Raw genomic sequence first — 16425 nt, 5'->3', positions numbered from 1 at the left:
AGTCTGTTATGATAATGCCAACCTGTCACTGCAGTGCTCCCCACAGGCAGCCCACTGGTAATAAAGTCAACTCTGATTTATTACATTTGTGCCCGAGTCCAACGTGTGTGTGTGTGTGTGTGTGTGTGTGTGTGTGTGTGTGTGTGTGTGTGTGTGTGTGGAACAGTAAAGGTGTCAGAGGATAAATGCAATGTTCATAAAAGAGTGAGGAGCATATGTGGCAATATAGAGACAAAGGGGTGACATACATATGCAGATATGGATATGGAATCAGGTTAAAACTGAATAATATGAGTGATTAAGATTCATTGCCATTCTCTGACATCAGTCTGCGCATATACATTTCTATGGGTTTTTGGGTCAGAAAGTCTCTGGCTGACCCATAAATCTTGATAGGGTTCATCCACAGCACCTCCACATTCATGACTCCATACAGATCTTTAATTATTTACACCCAGAACTAATTCATGGCAGATGGTGTGTGTGTGTGTGTGTGTGCGTGTGTGTGTGTGTGTGCGTGTGTGTGTGTGTGTGTGCGTGTGTGTGTGTGTGTGCGTGTGTGTGTGTGTGTGTGTGAGCATGTATATGTCTGTTTATGTGAGGGTCACAATGGCTGCATATGAATATTGCATGAGAACGGGCCTTTAAATATGAATCCAATCCAGACAGATGGACTCTTATTTAGTCATTCATCTGAGGTCCATTTATCACCACACTGCTTTTAGAATGGCAAGATAGAAAAGAAAAAAGGAGAGAGAAAAGACCAAATGGAGGTGGTATAACGATGCTGTTATAGATATAATAAGAATGAGTGTGACGGTTTATCATCCCCCCAATTTACAAACATATCCTGTCTCAAAATAAGAAAAAACATAACTAAACTCGCTGCTTTTTCTACCATGGCTAACATGACATAAAAAAAGTTGTTTGCAGTTCCAATGTGTGGTAGGAAGACTCTCATTTGGATATGTGTGTGTATGTGCATCCGTGTAGGCACAATTTCTCAGTAAAGATTAGGGGCACATGGGAGGGATGTGATGGATTTCAACGTCTGTTTACATATAGGAAATGCTTTGGCTAAGAGAATTTGCTTAATGAAAAAATTAGAAATAATGTTTTTTAGGATTACAAATGTGCAATTTAGCTCTAACTGTAAAAAGAGATATCTACATACACTGAAAAATGAACATAATTTTTGATACATTCGTGATTTGATAAACGCACATCACCAGCACTATTGCAAGTGTGATATTGTAACTGTAAACAACAGTTATTAAGGCAAACTATAAGAAAAAGAAGAAATACTGTGTAACAGACTTTAGACACAATGTTGACTTTATGTATTTTTGGTCCACATAACTATTCAGCGTCAAAGTAGAATTATTCAGTTAGTGACTCAGAGCAACAAGTTCCTGAATGAATCAGGGTTTTCTTTGGTATAAAGAAGTACTTTTCTACGTTTTGTAATTTTTCATAAATATTCATTTTTGTGTTGATTCGTGAGGCTGTTCCAAACTAATCTCTTATTATCATTCCTCATAAGCTTCTGGCAGATCTGAAGAAGAGAATAAGAGCTTCCATTACAACTCACAGGGGGGAGCACACAGCATAAGATAATGTCCTGATGTTGCTATGGTGATCTCAGGCTCTTATATCAAAGGTTTAAGGTGACATTTGGGGAGTTCAAATGGTTGATTCAACACTGTTAGAGACCGGCAAAATCTGAGATATTAAAAAATGTTTTTTCAGCCGTCACCAAACCCTGCATTGAGATATCTCAGAGGGTCAAGGTTCATTAAGCACTTAGCCAAGAGAGAAAATGAGAGGGAGGATTGACGGGGGTGGAACAGTCTGTGTGTGTTGTCCTTGAGGTCAGGTCACACTACGATCCATGGTGCATGATTAGTCAGGTCAAATATTGATGAAAGTTATACAGAGAGGAGCATTTTACAAAGAATTGTATTAAAAAAAGATATAGCTGTCTGATATGCCACTGAATTCATCAACTGTAATTTTCGGGCAAATAGCCGGGGAAGAAATTATGTCATCGACAAACAAGAATCGATGAGATTTTTATTAAGATGTATACATTTTAGAGTAACACTCTGGCACTCAGATCAATTTAATCTGTTTATATTTAAGCAGCTTCATTAAGCAATGATATATCATTATCCTTATGTGGGGGGCAGAGATGAAGGGATTTCATTTTTTCACTTCCCATAGCTGCCAAAAACAAATACAAGGCCCTTTTTTGAAAACAAGGCTAATGAAACCACTTAAATGCATGTCATCATCCAAGCACACACCGGGTTAGTCTCTGAAATCGGTTTCATTCACTCAAGTTGCTCTGCCTATCTTTATGAAGGTCATTTGCTCATCTATATCTAGACACTTGACCTTTCTTGGCCCCAAACAAAGGAACAACTCCACAAAGAACATTCTGACAAAAATGTATGTTTCTTATGCTTCTCAAGTAAATGGCTCAGTGCACTATAGTGTCAGTGCTTTATTTTGTTTTTAGCATTTTTCTAATTTATCACATTTCTTTTGTTAAAAAATATCTCATCAGCATAATTATTTGAGTGAAAAGTTGAGGCTGATACTAGATTCCTAGAATCCTAGATTTTTTAATGACTTTAACGTCAAAGCTGTAGGAATTTGCTTTCACAGCCAGAAAATCTATTTATTAAATAGAATGAATGCGAAATATTAAATAGAATGAATTTATTAAATAGAATGAATGCAAAATAAATAATGTTAATTTGCAAACATTAGAGTGGGTAAATATTATTTGATCTAATAAGTGTCCTGGGGTGAACCTGAACAGTAAACTGTTTTCGACAGCCAGTGGCTATACTACAAAAAAGAGCATGGCCGGCTCTTCTGTCTGTTCAAAAACAGCATTACAGTGTGATGTAATGTAGAGCAGATGAGCAATGATGTGCTGGATGGCCGGAGGGTGTAAATACGCAAGACTGACAGGTGAGTTGATCTGTGTTAGTGCTCGGGTCATTGATTTGGGGGACAAATAATTAATTTTGGAACAACTTCATAGTGCTTGGCTGTCCAGTCCAGTGACTCATATGCTTAGTAGAAACGACCATCAGTTCCTCTCACTTTTCAGTTTCTCCTCCCACTCAAACACCCACAATTTTTGTAATTATGACATACATGTGTACTCTAACTGGTTTGTGTTTTGTGTGTGTTTATGGGTATTTATTTCTGCATCACGTATGCTAGTTGCATATATTTGTGGCTGCTTGTGTATCTTTGACTTGCCTGCAGAGTGGCTACTGAAAGTCCTCTCTTTATTGTCTGATTGGAGCTGACATTTTGGGAGCCATGGTGATCAGTACGCCTCACCTGATGAGTCATCTTCACATCACACACTCCCCAATCTATTCACCATCCACTCACTGTAGAGTAGTAAACATTATGAAACCCGGTTATTCTGACACTGAATAAGAAACGAAAATATACATCAATATAGATCCATGGACTTTCTTTCATCACATTTATACAATGTTCCTTGAATGCATTCAGTCATCTTGTTCTCACCCTTATGTTGTTCCTTTCAAACTATTACTTTCAATTGTGTAGTCCAAGGAGCACAGCATTGACTGTTCCCCCTCTCTGAAGTCTGTAAAGATAAGAGTCCTCCAGAAACACCTTAAACACACATGGAGACATTATTCTAGTTATGTGTACATGATGTCATCCTTCTCAAGTGTTATGCTAACAGAAAGGAAGAGGTGAGCAAACGGGCATTTGATTGTTTGGAAAGCCTGAAGAGAGCGAAATGCTGCGGCACACATTAATATCACAAGCACAGTTTGAACTCATACACGCACACTTTAAACATGTGTTCCCCTGCTCATTGTCCCAAGAGAGCTCTGTAGTGGATAAGAGGCACAGATGGCCACTGTCAAGACTGCTGATAAAGTGAAACGTCAAGAAGTGTTTCTCGTCACACACACGCAACATTTGTGGAGCTTTTACGGAGTTAACTTGTCTTTTATGATACACACTTATATCTCTGTTGACTGCATACCACAGCAATTTAATAATCTTTAAAGAAATGTACAGTTACGGCACATCTCAAAACATGTAAGTATAGCTTAATAGAGAACTTATTAGAGAAATAATGAAGCCTAAAAAAAAAAGACATCTTGGGGTAAATTCTAAAGGCATGTCCATATTGTGCTCCCCCAGGCTAAAGAAGTAAATCCATTTGCACATACAGAGATATGATCATGTCAGGGAATGTGCACACACACATACTGAATGCATATATCAACACATCAAACATAAGCAAAATACTTTTTGGTGAAGTCACTCACGTGAAAGACTAGATTCACATCACATCAGGCTTAGATCAAGAAAACAGACAGCTGCAGGCTCCGGAGGGCTATGTGATTCATACTAGACTCACAGTACATACTGTCAAGACATGAATCACTATTAATTCCTTTTTATATCATTTCAGTTTATCTTTAGAATCTTAGTTCTGTTTTATTTATACAGTTAGATATTAAAAACATACAGTTAAATAGGTTTTACTTTACTGATAAATAGAGGAAAAAAGGGATTGGCAAAAGGATGAAGAAAAGCAGTTTGGCCAATATTATGTGCTATTTAAAAGTTGCAAAATTGATGTATTGCTTTATTGTTGTATGAACTAACACTTTAATTTTTTTTTATTGAATAAACAAGTAAATAAAAAATAGAATGCAAGATTTTAATACATCTATATATTTGTTTTTTTTAATTAATACATTTATACTTGATTCCTTCATTTTATTTCAAACTGGCACTCCTACTTTCAATATTAGTCTACCAACTGTGTGAGAGAAATGTAGGCTATGAACCCCGCAGATGGATGAATAGAGCCAGGGATTCTTCTATAGATAGAAATAGTGTCCATTTGTGGTGAGCCATTTTGAAGCCATGCATCAGCCTGAATAAATAATGGCTTGATGACAGAAGAGTGTGGGACTGATAAAGATTCCAGCTGAAAATCCAGTTCTTTTGAGGGTGAGCGAGTGAAGATAACTAGCATGCATCCACATGCATCTTCATCAAGACAGTTTAATCAACTTCCTCAGGATGTAATTTTATACACGTCTCTCTAAAGCTGATTTGAAGCGGATATGAAGGACTCAACTTGCACTGGTCTATTCTAAGCAAACAAACAACTTTAATCGTTACTTATTGCCATCTCAAACGGATTTTGAATTCCACAGTGGCAAAACACTGCAAAGTCCAATAATCTAGTGCATCTGACTCATACCATGAGAAAACTGCAGAGCGTCAGAGACGAAAGACGCTTTAGTTGGAAGGGATGTCTGAATTTGAATCTCTGATTCACATTTGAGAGTGACAGTGTACTGATTCTTGCATTACTGAGCTAAAAAGTTTATGCACCAAAGTACAGTTTAGACACAACATTGCAAATTACTTTGTCTGTTTTTAGCCTTGTCAACTAAAATAGTTCAAAACAAAGTCACATTGGAATGTGGAACCGCTTAGCCTCTGAGAAACACAGTCGTTTTTTGTTGCTGAATGAAACAGCCTTATTGAACAAATCAGTTGAGTGAATGGTTCAATGATTCACTCATTAAGACAGTCACTTGTTTTGTTCCTGAATGATTCATAAAAAATAAAAAAAAGTTTACTTAACGGCACCTAGTGTATCAATTTAACCTGCAAAAAGAATCACTGTAAAATCCAGTCTATCTGGAACGCACTCTCAGAACACTGCTCAGTCAATTAAGTTCGAGGAACAGAACCAACTACTGTATAAATATTAAGATTTCACTCTAAATTTTAACGAATATGTCCCTAGTCAGATGCACACCATTAATGTTTTTTTTTTCTAGAGCACATTTAGAAAAGCTATTTAAATGTCCTAATTGAACTATGAGAGATAATCCTGCCTTAATCGCCTGTCTTTGAACCAGCAGCCAGTTGCATAAACTACTAATTACACGTTTTTTTAAAGGGGCTATGTGGAGTTTTCAGCGGCATCTAGCGGTGATGTTTCCGATTGCAACCAATACGTTTACAAGCGAGTACTCGTGCGCGTGCTTTTTTTGTTTTTTATTATTATGTGGAGTTTGTGTTGGAGTCTGTGTTGTGCTGGTCGTTTCTTAGTATTAGCAGACTCATGTCATAAAGTTGCAGTGTCGTCGCTGTTGAGTGCAAAGTCAGTAGACGAGGCGAGAGGCGATAGGCCCAGGAGAGCGCATGCAGGTCTCAGTCACGTCACTGGATTTCGCGGCAAATCCGACCAGGAGACTTCACATAGAAATGAATACTTGCTTTCTGAGGTAATAGCAAAACCCGCCAAGTGGATAATTTTATTGTGAGATTACCCCTTCACAAACAGGCAATAAAAAATGGATTCATTTTAGTAGAAAAACTCCACATAGCACCTTTAAAGACTGTTCATATATATTTTTTACAAATCAGTTACATAAAAAAGTAGATCTAATTTGATAATGAAACGTAAGGCTGATAACCCATAGCTAACGTTAACTGCTAGTGGGTCATCATAGCCCACTAGTTCAACTAGCCTAGTGTGTTGGCAGTGTGTGTACACTACACAACCACCCATAATGCTTTTTTTTTTATCCCCATAAACCATAAGCAGTGTCTCAGAATAAGTTTTCAGATTCTGGGCAATGTGACTTACTTTTGCACAAGCCCCGCCCACAACGGTTGACTGACACTGCCATATTAGCATAGACCCGCCCTGAGAGAGCTAAACTCAGGCCACATCCACACGAAGCCAGAACTTTCCCTATCCGATGTTTTTTTTGCCTCGTTCTAAAAAAGAATTCCGTAAACACGGCGTCGTCTCAAGAAATATCTCCGTACACACGAAACCACTGAAGCCGACTCAAAACGATGTAGTTTACATCCCAGACCAGTATGTGGCGCTGTAATTCTGTCATAGAGATACAATAAAAACGGAGAAGAAGACTTTGAGCATGCGCATAAACCTTGCGCGCTGTATACAATAATATAATTAGGCACAGTAGCTTCTTCTTTTCTACCAAGAACTTTATTAAACAATATGAACAACCATAAATGGCCTGGTACAAAATAGGGATGAGTCACGATATTCAATTAGTTAGCGGACTCATAAAGCTTGCCACAAAGAACCGGCAAAAATTTGTACGTATACAGCTAAACGCGTCTCCGTGTGGACAGGGCCTCAGTCAGCCATTGTTTCGACCCTGGAGCAGCTGTAGACAAGAATGTCTTCTAAGCGATTTAGGTGTTTTGTTGTTGGATGTAAGAATGAACAGAGCAGTCGTCATTTACTCGCGACATTTGTGCGGGTGAAGATGCAGTGGATTGTTTTGTTTTTGAAGGAAATTTGACCCTCAATCTATAAGCTACCTAAATGCGTTTATATTCACTCGAATCATTTTACACTGATTTGTGAACCAGGGTCTGTACAAAGCAGGCTTGCTAAAAAGTTGTTACTCGAGGATGGATCTGTAACAACTGTTGTGTTCGTGATCTCTATCTTACAGTCTGCGGAGTGATACTGGTCACGGCGGCAGTAATGAAAGGTACGTTAACGTTAGAGCACGCACTTTATGGATAAAACCGTAATTAAACTGAAGTAGTATACCTGGCTGTTCTAACTCCATGCAGCATATATTCTCTGGCTGTGTAGGCATCATTGTCTGACTCCGGTTCGAAGTGAACACCACTAGTACAGTTTCTGTTGTGATATTTTCATTCCGTGAGATGAGATTTTCCTGACACTGAAGAAGAACCTGTGAAGAACGAGCTCTTGAAGCTCCGCCCTCTGTGCCGGGAGCAGCAGCTCATTTGCATTTAAAGGAACACACACAAAAGCAGTGCGTTTTTTTGGTGGCAATTTTAACATGCTGTAAAAAATTATCTGTGGGGTATATTCACTTAATACTTCACATACATAGTCTTCGGACATCAGAGACTTATTTTATCTTGTAAAAATGCCCTTTAAAGGAACACTTCACCTCTGGAAAGATGAATGTGTATTTAAAATGGGTCATTTATGTAGAAGAAATGTGAAATTATTTTTGAATTTGGAGCCTTCTAGACTGAGAAAAGCCAGAAAATGTATTTTTGGCTTATGGGGATGAAAGACAACAACTCCCAGAATGCACTTGCTTCGCTGCCCTAGGAGGCCACGCCTACCGGTAAGAGATCGCAGTAAACAACAAGGCTATGCTACTAGTGAGTCTCCGTGAGTCTGCCCAGTATTTTGATGTCGCCCAAAATGTCCAGGATTCGGCTTTTGCGTTCTTCAGTCGCCATTCCTCATGTTTACTGTGACGAGCAGGAACGAGACTGACGGCCGCGGAGAACGATGCGAGCCCGGTGGCGTGATTACTGATGAGTGGCGCCGGCGCCTGTGAGACGCACCAGTCTCGTATCTCTCACGGAGGAGCGGGAATTTTCCTAGCAATGTTAAAACGCACATCAAACGATCACTTGTTTAGCGTTCATGTAAACACTACATTCAGATTCACCGATCGGAATGAATTCAGTTAGATTGAAACAAAAGTTGTGCGTGTAAACTATGAATGCGACTGCAGAAAGCAAAAGCCGAATCCTGGACATTTTGGACGATCTAGACGGCCGGACATGTCCGGGAAAAAGAGGATGGTCACCGCTACTACTCAGCTTTCTCCACAGAATAAGAAAATGTTAGCTTAGCTTCCAAATAAAGAATGGCTGACACTATTTGTACATTCTGTGAGTGAGATCCCTCTATGGGCGGGTTGAAAACATGCGAAACAGCGCCTTCTACTGGATAAATGATGAGCTAGTGTTTGTAGTCTTACCCTTATTCTAAGAAATTTGACTTCCTGCTTTTTATGACGCAAATTGACGATTTTTGCGTCATAAAAAGCAGGAAGTGGAACACTTAAATCCTTATTTCTCCCATCTCAGGGGAAAATAAGGGAATAAACCATGACCATTCGAAAATGTGACTGGGTTTCTAAAGATACAAAGTCTAATGCAAATGGGTGAAGTGTTCCTTTAAGACACTATGTAATATGGCTATGTGTATGCAACTGGCCCCAAATACTTCTTTTCTATTTGTTTTCACAAAATATGAGATTTGGAAACTCCAGATTTATGTATAATGAGACAAAATGTTCCCCCATGGGGATTCGCACAGTGACATCGCACACACACTTATAAAAACAGAAACTCTCTCAGATGCAAGTGGGTTTAAAATGGAAGTGGTTTGACTTGTGAGTTCATGTAGAGGTGTGGGTCCAGCTTTTTGGCCTGACACAGTCCCAGATGCTCTCATGTCTTATTCATGTACACTTGGTTCTTGAATGATGCTTGACTTAAGTGTCTTGTAACAGCCTCTACTTTGTGTGTGTGACATCACTTTTTAATCTCACAAGGCGATTTTTCCACCCAAAAAACAAACCATAAGTAGCTAGAAAACAACTTTGTCTAAACATCTTGCATCTGGAGCCTCAGGGTCGTCAGCTGAAGTACTTCTTTTCAGACGTTTTCATGAACTCTATCCCATCTGCTCTCCAGTTCCACTTCTAAATTTCGACATGGGCTTTAAACTTTGTAAAAGGACACAAAACCAAACACAATAAAAAGACTAAAAATATCCACACAGGCAGGAACATTGGGGATACAGCCGGATGTTGAACTACAGAGAGTGTGTGGTGGATACTGGGAGTGCAGTGAGTCATGGGTCAGTAAATGTACTGCACTTGTGACATTTGGAATTGTTTAGTGTTCCACTTTTTCTCTTTGTCCCTCTCGCCACCCTTTTTTCCCATCACTCAGATTGAAATAGTAGTAAAGACCTTTAAGTACACAGTACTACACACTGTGGTTGGTCTACAGAGATGCATCTAAACATCACTGGGAACCTTTTTGCGTACACACACATGCCCATTCACAGTGATGATCAAAATGGCCTGTGCAAAACACACATAAAAGCGACATAAAAGTGTGTGTCTGAGTCTCACTGAGGACACGTCTCACCTGTCAATCCAATAACATGGATCAAAACTAATATCTCTCCTCTTCAGGCTTAAACTATTAAATAAACGAGACATGAGACATTTCTATAACATCGACAATCAATGTTATAGAAATGACATGTTTAAAACAAGATGTACTCAATAATTTTTTTTCCTCTTTAAACATTTTTTCATGTGAAAAAAAAAGTTTACTCACTTGAGGTGAAGAATCCAGTCAAAAGAAAAGCTTTCCATGTGTCTAATGTCGCATCTACGCCACTCAAAAAAAAGTGGTCTATACAGCATGTGTTCAATATGGCTTCTGAAGCTAGTGAAATAAGAAATTAAGCTTTTCAAAACTCTTAATCATTTTAACCAATTGCTTCAGAAAAGGATTTACTGTTTTGGCTGGCGGAGCGCTAAATCAAAACGGTGTAAATGTAATGAAAGCTCAAACATGTATAATGACACCTTGTACAAACCAATTGCAAATGTTTTCATGAAAGTTCACTATATTAAATGTAATCTACAAATAATTGAAGACCATTGAAGTGAAGTAAAGTGACGTGAAAGCCAAAACAACCCATATTCGAAATTTGTCCTCTGCATTTAACCCATCCAAGTTAGTGCACACACATTAGGAGCAGTGAGAGTAAATGATGATATAGAAGTGACTCACAAAGTGCATTTTTGCATACAACTATAAAGTTCTTCCTCATAATCTCAATCATAATTTATTTGCTGCTCAGATGTGTAGTTCCATTGCCCTCTGTATAATATGTATGTTCTCTGTTTTTTGTGGATGTAACCCAGCAAGGCAATATGGCAGCCGTCCCAACAGTCTCAACTCTGGGATCCAGGTCTACATATTGCAATTCTCGTCCATTTATTCTGACCAAGACAGTTTAGTAATTATGCTGGTGTATTTAGAGCGGTGAGAACATGGCAGTGTGTTGCATGAGTGATTTCATATTACAAGGCGAGTAATTCATCTCGACTAAGAGTCCCATTTACTTACAATCCACTATTAGGAATGATGAAGCATGCGATCGGATCCTTTATTAGAAGATGGAGATGTTTGACTGAGGGTAAAAAAAACAGTGTATATTAAAAGCAGGCAAAACTATCAATCTGAAGCTTTGGGCAAGGCTTGCATGCGCTCATTTGCCATACCAAATTAGGTTGATTACCATTTGTTCCAGCCAGGGCACAATTTAATCATATCACATCTATTATCCAAATCACATTTTGATGCTGGATCACAGCAGCAGTATTAGCAGTATCATACAGCTTCATGTTTTATGAATGTGTGTGTATCTTTATGCATGTGATAAAGGTTTATCTGAAATAGGGTCAGTCAGACAACCCATAAACAGACCTCTGGCACTGTCACCATAGCAACAGTCAGTCCAGCCATCCCCCTGAACTGTTGCCAACACATATAATCTGATGTCTCTCATAAGACACAAACACAACACTTGTCCTTTAAACTCAACAGGGGAGGTCTAGAATGATGGACAACACGTCCTAACCTCAACTCAGGCCCTACAAAGACGGTCACAGGGGGTCTGTGTAGTCATCTTTTCAAGCAACGCAGGCTTCAGAGGCGGAACATGCAAAGAACAGCCAGAGGCCTACTATCCAGACCCCACCTACTGGGCCTTTATATATGGAGTGAATGCTTGAAGAGCCCAGTGCTCCATATGAGAACAAACTACTAAATAACAAGTCAAGTTGACAGCTTTATTGAGTTTTACATGCATATATCTGATTTCCTATTCCTTTCTTACTGGTCATTGCGTTGTACTTAAATGGACAACTGTCATAATTTACCTGATTGCGTTCCAAACCCATATGACTTGCTTTATTCTGTGGAACACAAAGGAATATATATTTGAAAAGTTTTTTTTTTTTTTTGTCCATACAATGAAATAAAACGAGTTCCAAATTTCAAATTTCATTTGAAATATTTAATGTTTCACAGAAAAAAGAACGTTTTGGAACGACATAAGGCAGAAATTTCAATATAATATAATCCTGGTTTAAAATGACGCATTTTCAGATTTTAAAATTAGCACTATCCTGTAATCATCTCAGTTTCCCATCTGTGGCATGTTTTGCTGAAGCATTAAACACAGCTGAGTACACAACTATTAATATCTTCCTAAGCTCAACATTCTGCCTATGTGTACAGTATGTACACTACATGGCCAAAAGTGTGGACACCCCCTTCTGACACGTTTTGGCTATTTTAGCTATACTGCCACAATGCTCTCAAAATCTTAGTAGACAAACCCATAGTTCACCCAAAGATGAAAATCCTGTCATTAATTACTCATCCTCACATCCTTCCAAACCTGTAAGACTTTCGGTCATCCTTGTTTTTTTTATTAAATCTGAAATCTTCCCTATTACTGGTGCATAAAATCACACATACTGCCATACAATCTTCTTTGACATTTTTTTCAGTATAATTTGGTGTATTAAAAAGCACACTATAGGATGCCAAAGAAAGATGGCCTGCACAAAGCCCAGACCCCCCTACTGAACATCTGCGGGACAAATTTTAATGTTGACAGGAAACCAGATCCCACTACTTGAATTTACTGACGCTTGTGTCTGAATGGGAATAAATACACACAACCATGTTAGAACATCTTCCCGGAAGAGTGGAGACTGTTAAGAAACCAAAGGAACCAAACAGTATTTAAAGTGATACAGTTAATCAAACAGTTAACTGGACCCATTAATCAAACAGTTAACTGGACCCATTGACTTCCATAGTAGGAAAAAAAAAATACTATGGAAGTCAATGCGTCCAGTTAACTGTTTGGTTACTGACATTCTTCAAAATATTCATACAGGTTTGAAACAATTTGAGGGTGATTATATGATGACAGAATTTTCATTTTGAAGTGAAATATCCCTTTAATGCTCATGATCTTGGATGTGGTGTTCTGGTGTCTGTATGTATGTATATGTGTACAGTAGGTGGGCCAAAACAACTTTAAGTAAGCAACATGAAACTTTAATCTTACATTTTTTTTTCTAGTTATTGTCTGAGTTTCTGTCTTCTGTTGAACACAAAAAAATATATATATTAAAGAATGTTGGTAACCAGACAGTTGATGGGCCCCATTAACTTTAGTATATAATAATATATTCTAATATATATATATAGGCTATATTATATGTGACTGTGAAAATAATGCTTTTGCTTCTAAATCTTATACCTTCGATTAAGTGCAACTCTCTACACTGCTTTCATATTCTCTCTTCCTCAGTCAGTCTAAATCTATTTTATTTATGTTTCCAAGGTATTATTTAGTTGATAGCGCCCCCTAGTGCCACCACTGCTCCATTACAGTACTGCAAGTCTCCTAAGATTCAAGCCACCGTCTGTAAGCATTACTGCCACCGTCTGGGTCATATTTTGCTCTCTCTTTTTTTTTATTGATTGACACAATATTGTATAGTGCTTTTTTTTTTTTTTAAATAGGAAGACTTTATGATTTGTTATGTGTGAAATGCCAGACATGTTAGGTTTATCATCCTGAAAATGTCCCAAAACTGCCATTTTATCCACAGGCAGGGAATTTTTGATTAAAAACCTGCCAATGAATGTGCCATCAAAATAGTGCCATCAAAATAGATGAATACTGACACTGACCTTGCTTTGAACCTTTGGCTTTTTATAGAGTGAATCCTCCAGCGAGCCCATGGTGTCCCTGAATCTGTAACACAACAGCCAACTGAAAGCCAGTGAGGAGAAGCAGCAGGTAAATGATGAGGATGCTATTTTTTCACTCACTCACTCACTTACTGGGTGTCGTTATATTTGTTGTCTGTGGTTTTCCATCCCAGTAGAGAGCCACTTCTCAATAAGGCTTGATGGACACACACTGTGAGGAATAGAAGGTGAATGTGATTCAGTATTGATTCTTTGCTCTAGTTTGGGTTGATGCAATGTCTACAGTATGTGTGTGCATGTGTTCAAATTGGTGTGGCTGCTCATTCATGTTACCAAATAGAAGTCAGAAGAAGATCAAGTTATGACATATTGATTAAAAATTATGAACGCAAAAAAGAAATATATATAAATAAAGAAAACATGGATGAATTGTTCACAGTAGGATTAATAAAATGCATTTAGAAAATAGAGGTAATTTTCCATTTCATGTCGACTTTAACCTCAGGTTATTCTATAAGGCGGTTATCAACCGGTTTCGCTTCAAGACCAAAATTTGACATAAAGTGGCAACCCCACAAAATGCCCTAAGTAGCCCCTAAATGCCTTTAAAATCGCTCAAATAAGAGTAATGAATTGCAAAGAATATACAAAATTATTAATATAGAATGGGAAACTAAAATTTCAAAGCCACAACAAATTCTGTCAGCATTTCTCTTAATCACTCCATGTCTTTACTTTTAAGTCTGCATTGCTTTGAAATCTTTGGCATTTTTGAATATTTTGTTCTAGCCGGATCAACTGAGCTCCTTATCTGCACTGTTCACTCCAGTGCCCTCTTACACAGATCCTTCTGCTGTTCCAAGACCTAATTTCCCACCAGGCTTGGATTTTGTGCACTTGAGGATTTAAAGATCCTACTTTCCTACCAACCCTCTTCTTCATGATATCTCAGGTCAGCTCAAAACTTATTTTTATTTTTTCGAGGGCTATTTACAAAGCCTATACATATGGCTGAGCATCCATGCATAACACTTAATGTCCAGAGGGGAAGAAAGCAGCCTGCCATAGTGTCTCAAAATCTTTGCTCCATTAAACAATAAATCTTCTTCCCACCGGTCCTGACATGGAGTTTAGTTCCTGTCAGGCAAAATAGATGATTTGATAGCAGTAGTTATTTATATTGTAGTTTAGCAGACACTTTAGACTGAAAGTTTACCCGCTAGGTAAACTCTCCCTGTTAAAGAAAATATACTGTATAATAGACTATTTTACAAATTTTCAGTTTTGATTTAAATGCATGAAGGTCCAAACCTGAACTTAACCCAGAGGGACGCAAGCAGATCATATGAAAATGAAAATCCCCATGATGTTTAATATTTCTTTAGTTTTTCTTATTCTATGTTATTGTTAGTCTGTTTAAAGTTGTGAAACAACAAACAAAGCTTAATAAGAAACAAAAAGTTATTATTGGTCCCAAATGTTGGACTGCATTACAAGCACTTTAATTGGAATCCACAGGAAGCCACCACAGTGGACGATTTCACATAGACCTATATTTTTAAGAATAGAAAATAAAAGTAGGCTACCTAAAATAACCAAACCACTTGTTTGGTTTTAAACTAGTGTTTGAAAACATTCCATTGCTAGAGAAAACAAGTTTGCTTGTAAATGGACTTTACCCATTGTTACTGTGACAACAAAACCCTGTCTATTCCTTTATTTTTCTATGCTGTAGCCTATCTACCTTTATTATTTAATAACTTACCAATTTAGGTTCCTGCTGACCGTTTATAACAGATAACGACTATTAGCCTATAGAAAATACCGTCTAAATGATTAGTTTGACTTGGCTGTTTGAACAGAATCGCTATAGCCTAGGCTACTTTAAACACGCGGTCGGCTGTTCTTTCCTCACATCAGCGCCATCGGTAACGCCTGTCCTTCCCGGCCAACACATTAATTATTCCAACAGTCTCCAGATATTAATGCGTTTTTCGCGCTGCCCGCTGTTTTAATGCGTTTTCCAAGTTTCTAACAAATAATTCACTCTGTCTCGGGCGCGTGATGCACAGCAAATTGAAAGATGGCGCGAAAGAGCTCTTGAGCCGGCGCGCGCGTTCAGGTGCACACACGTCAGCACTGCCTGCTCCTCAGATTGAATGAATAATTTTAGATGCACGGAAGGGATAGGCGCATAATCTTGAACGCGACTGTACGTTCAAGCTTCTGTGCCATGAGCTGTCGTGTCCAGTGACCCGCTGGCGATGGGATCTGACCGGCATACTGATACGCTCCGACAGCAGCGTCAGCACCGGGGAGCGCGACAGCCGCAAGAACACCTCGCGCGCCACTTTGGATTCCGTTAGAGTTGTCTTTTCTTTGCGTTTGTAGTAGGCTATTTTAATGTTGGTCTCATCGTCGCGCATGCGTTGCTGTGTAGTTGAAATCGCTGGAGCGCTTCTTCAGACTAAGTTTGGGATATTGCAACTCGGTCGATTAGAGAGATGCTGATCGCTCGGGATCACTGGCGCGCGGGGATCTTGTGTCTCTTCATGCTCGTGGCTTTGACGCTTGGCCGTAGCCCGCCAGTGAACAGGTAAGACATAGCGTGCTTGTGTATATCTGTATGATCAGTCTGAATGCATTCCCTGCAGAGCCATGTTAAACCAGCCTAAGATGGTTTGCTGGTCTTAGCTGGTCTCCCTGCCTGTTGGCTGGTTTTAG

The 16425-nt window shown here is 38.7% G+C and overlaps 1 protein-coding gene and 1 long non-coding RNA gene across 8 annotated transcripts in view; one reads left to right on the top strand and one right to left on the bottom strand.

The window, feature by feature from the left end:
- Positions 1-2041: 2041 nt before the first annotated feature.
- Positions 2042-7783, bottom strand: LOC307010329. Its single transcript, XR_013800172.1, has 3 exons — positions 7646-7783; positions 3559-3669; positions 2042-3416 (listed from the first exon to the last, which is right to left on the bottom strand). It is a non-coding gene; the product is annotated as an uncharacterized lncRNA (long non-coding RNA).
- The window catches only part of gabrb1 (gamma-aminobutyric acid type A receptor subunit beta1), a 31114-nt gene continuing 21978 nt past the window's right edge, over positions 7290-16425 (top strand). Inside the window, exons 1-4 of one of the 7 annotated variants that reach the window (XM_079634908.1) lie at positions 7290-7583; positions 13709-13789; positions 13875-13928; positions 14491-14653. Coding sequence is in view for 2 of the 7 variants with exons in the window: in XM_079634905.1 (XP_079491031.1) it covers positions 16206-16297 (92 nt within the window). In the remaining 5 variants the exon portion in view is untranslated. Of the gene's footprint in view, positions 7584-13708; positions 13790-13874; positions 13929-14490; positions 14654-15610; positions 16298-16425 lie in introns of those variants that run through there. The other 6 variants (XM_079634907.1, XM_079634910.1, XM_079634906.1 and 3 more) reach the window with 6 other exon arrangements.

Source organism: Phoxinus phoxinus (assembly GCF_949152265.1).
Source record: "Phoxinus phoxinus genome assembly, chromosome: 14".
In the NCBI taxonomy this organism is placed as follows: Eukaryota; Metazoa; Chordata; class Actinopteri; order Cypriniformes; family Leuciscidae; genus Phoxinus; species Phoxinus phoxinus.
Note: the sequence above shows the minus strand (reverse complement) of the source record. Positions and strands in the feature narration are given on the sequence as shown.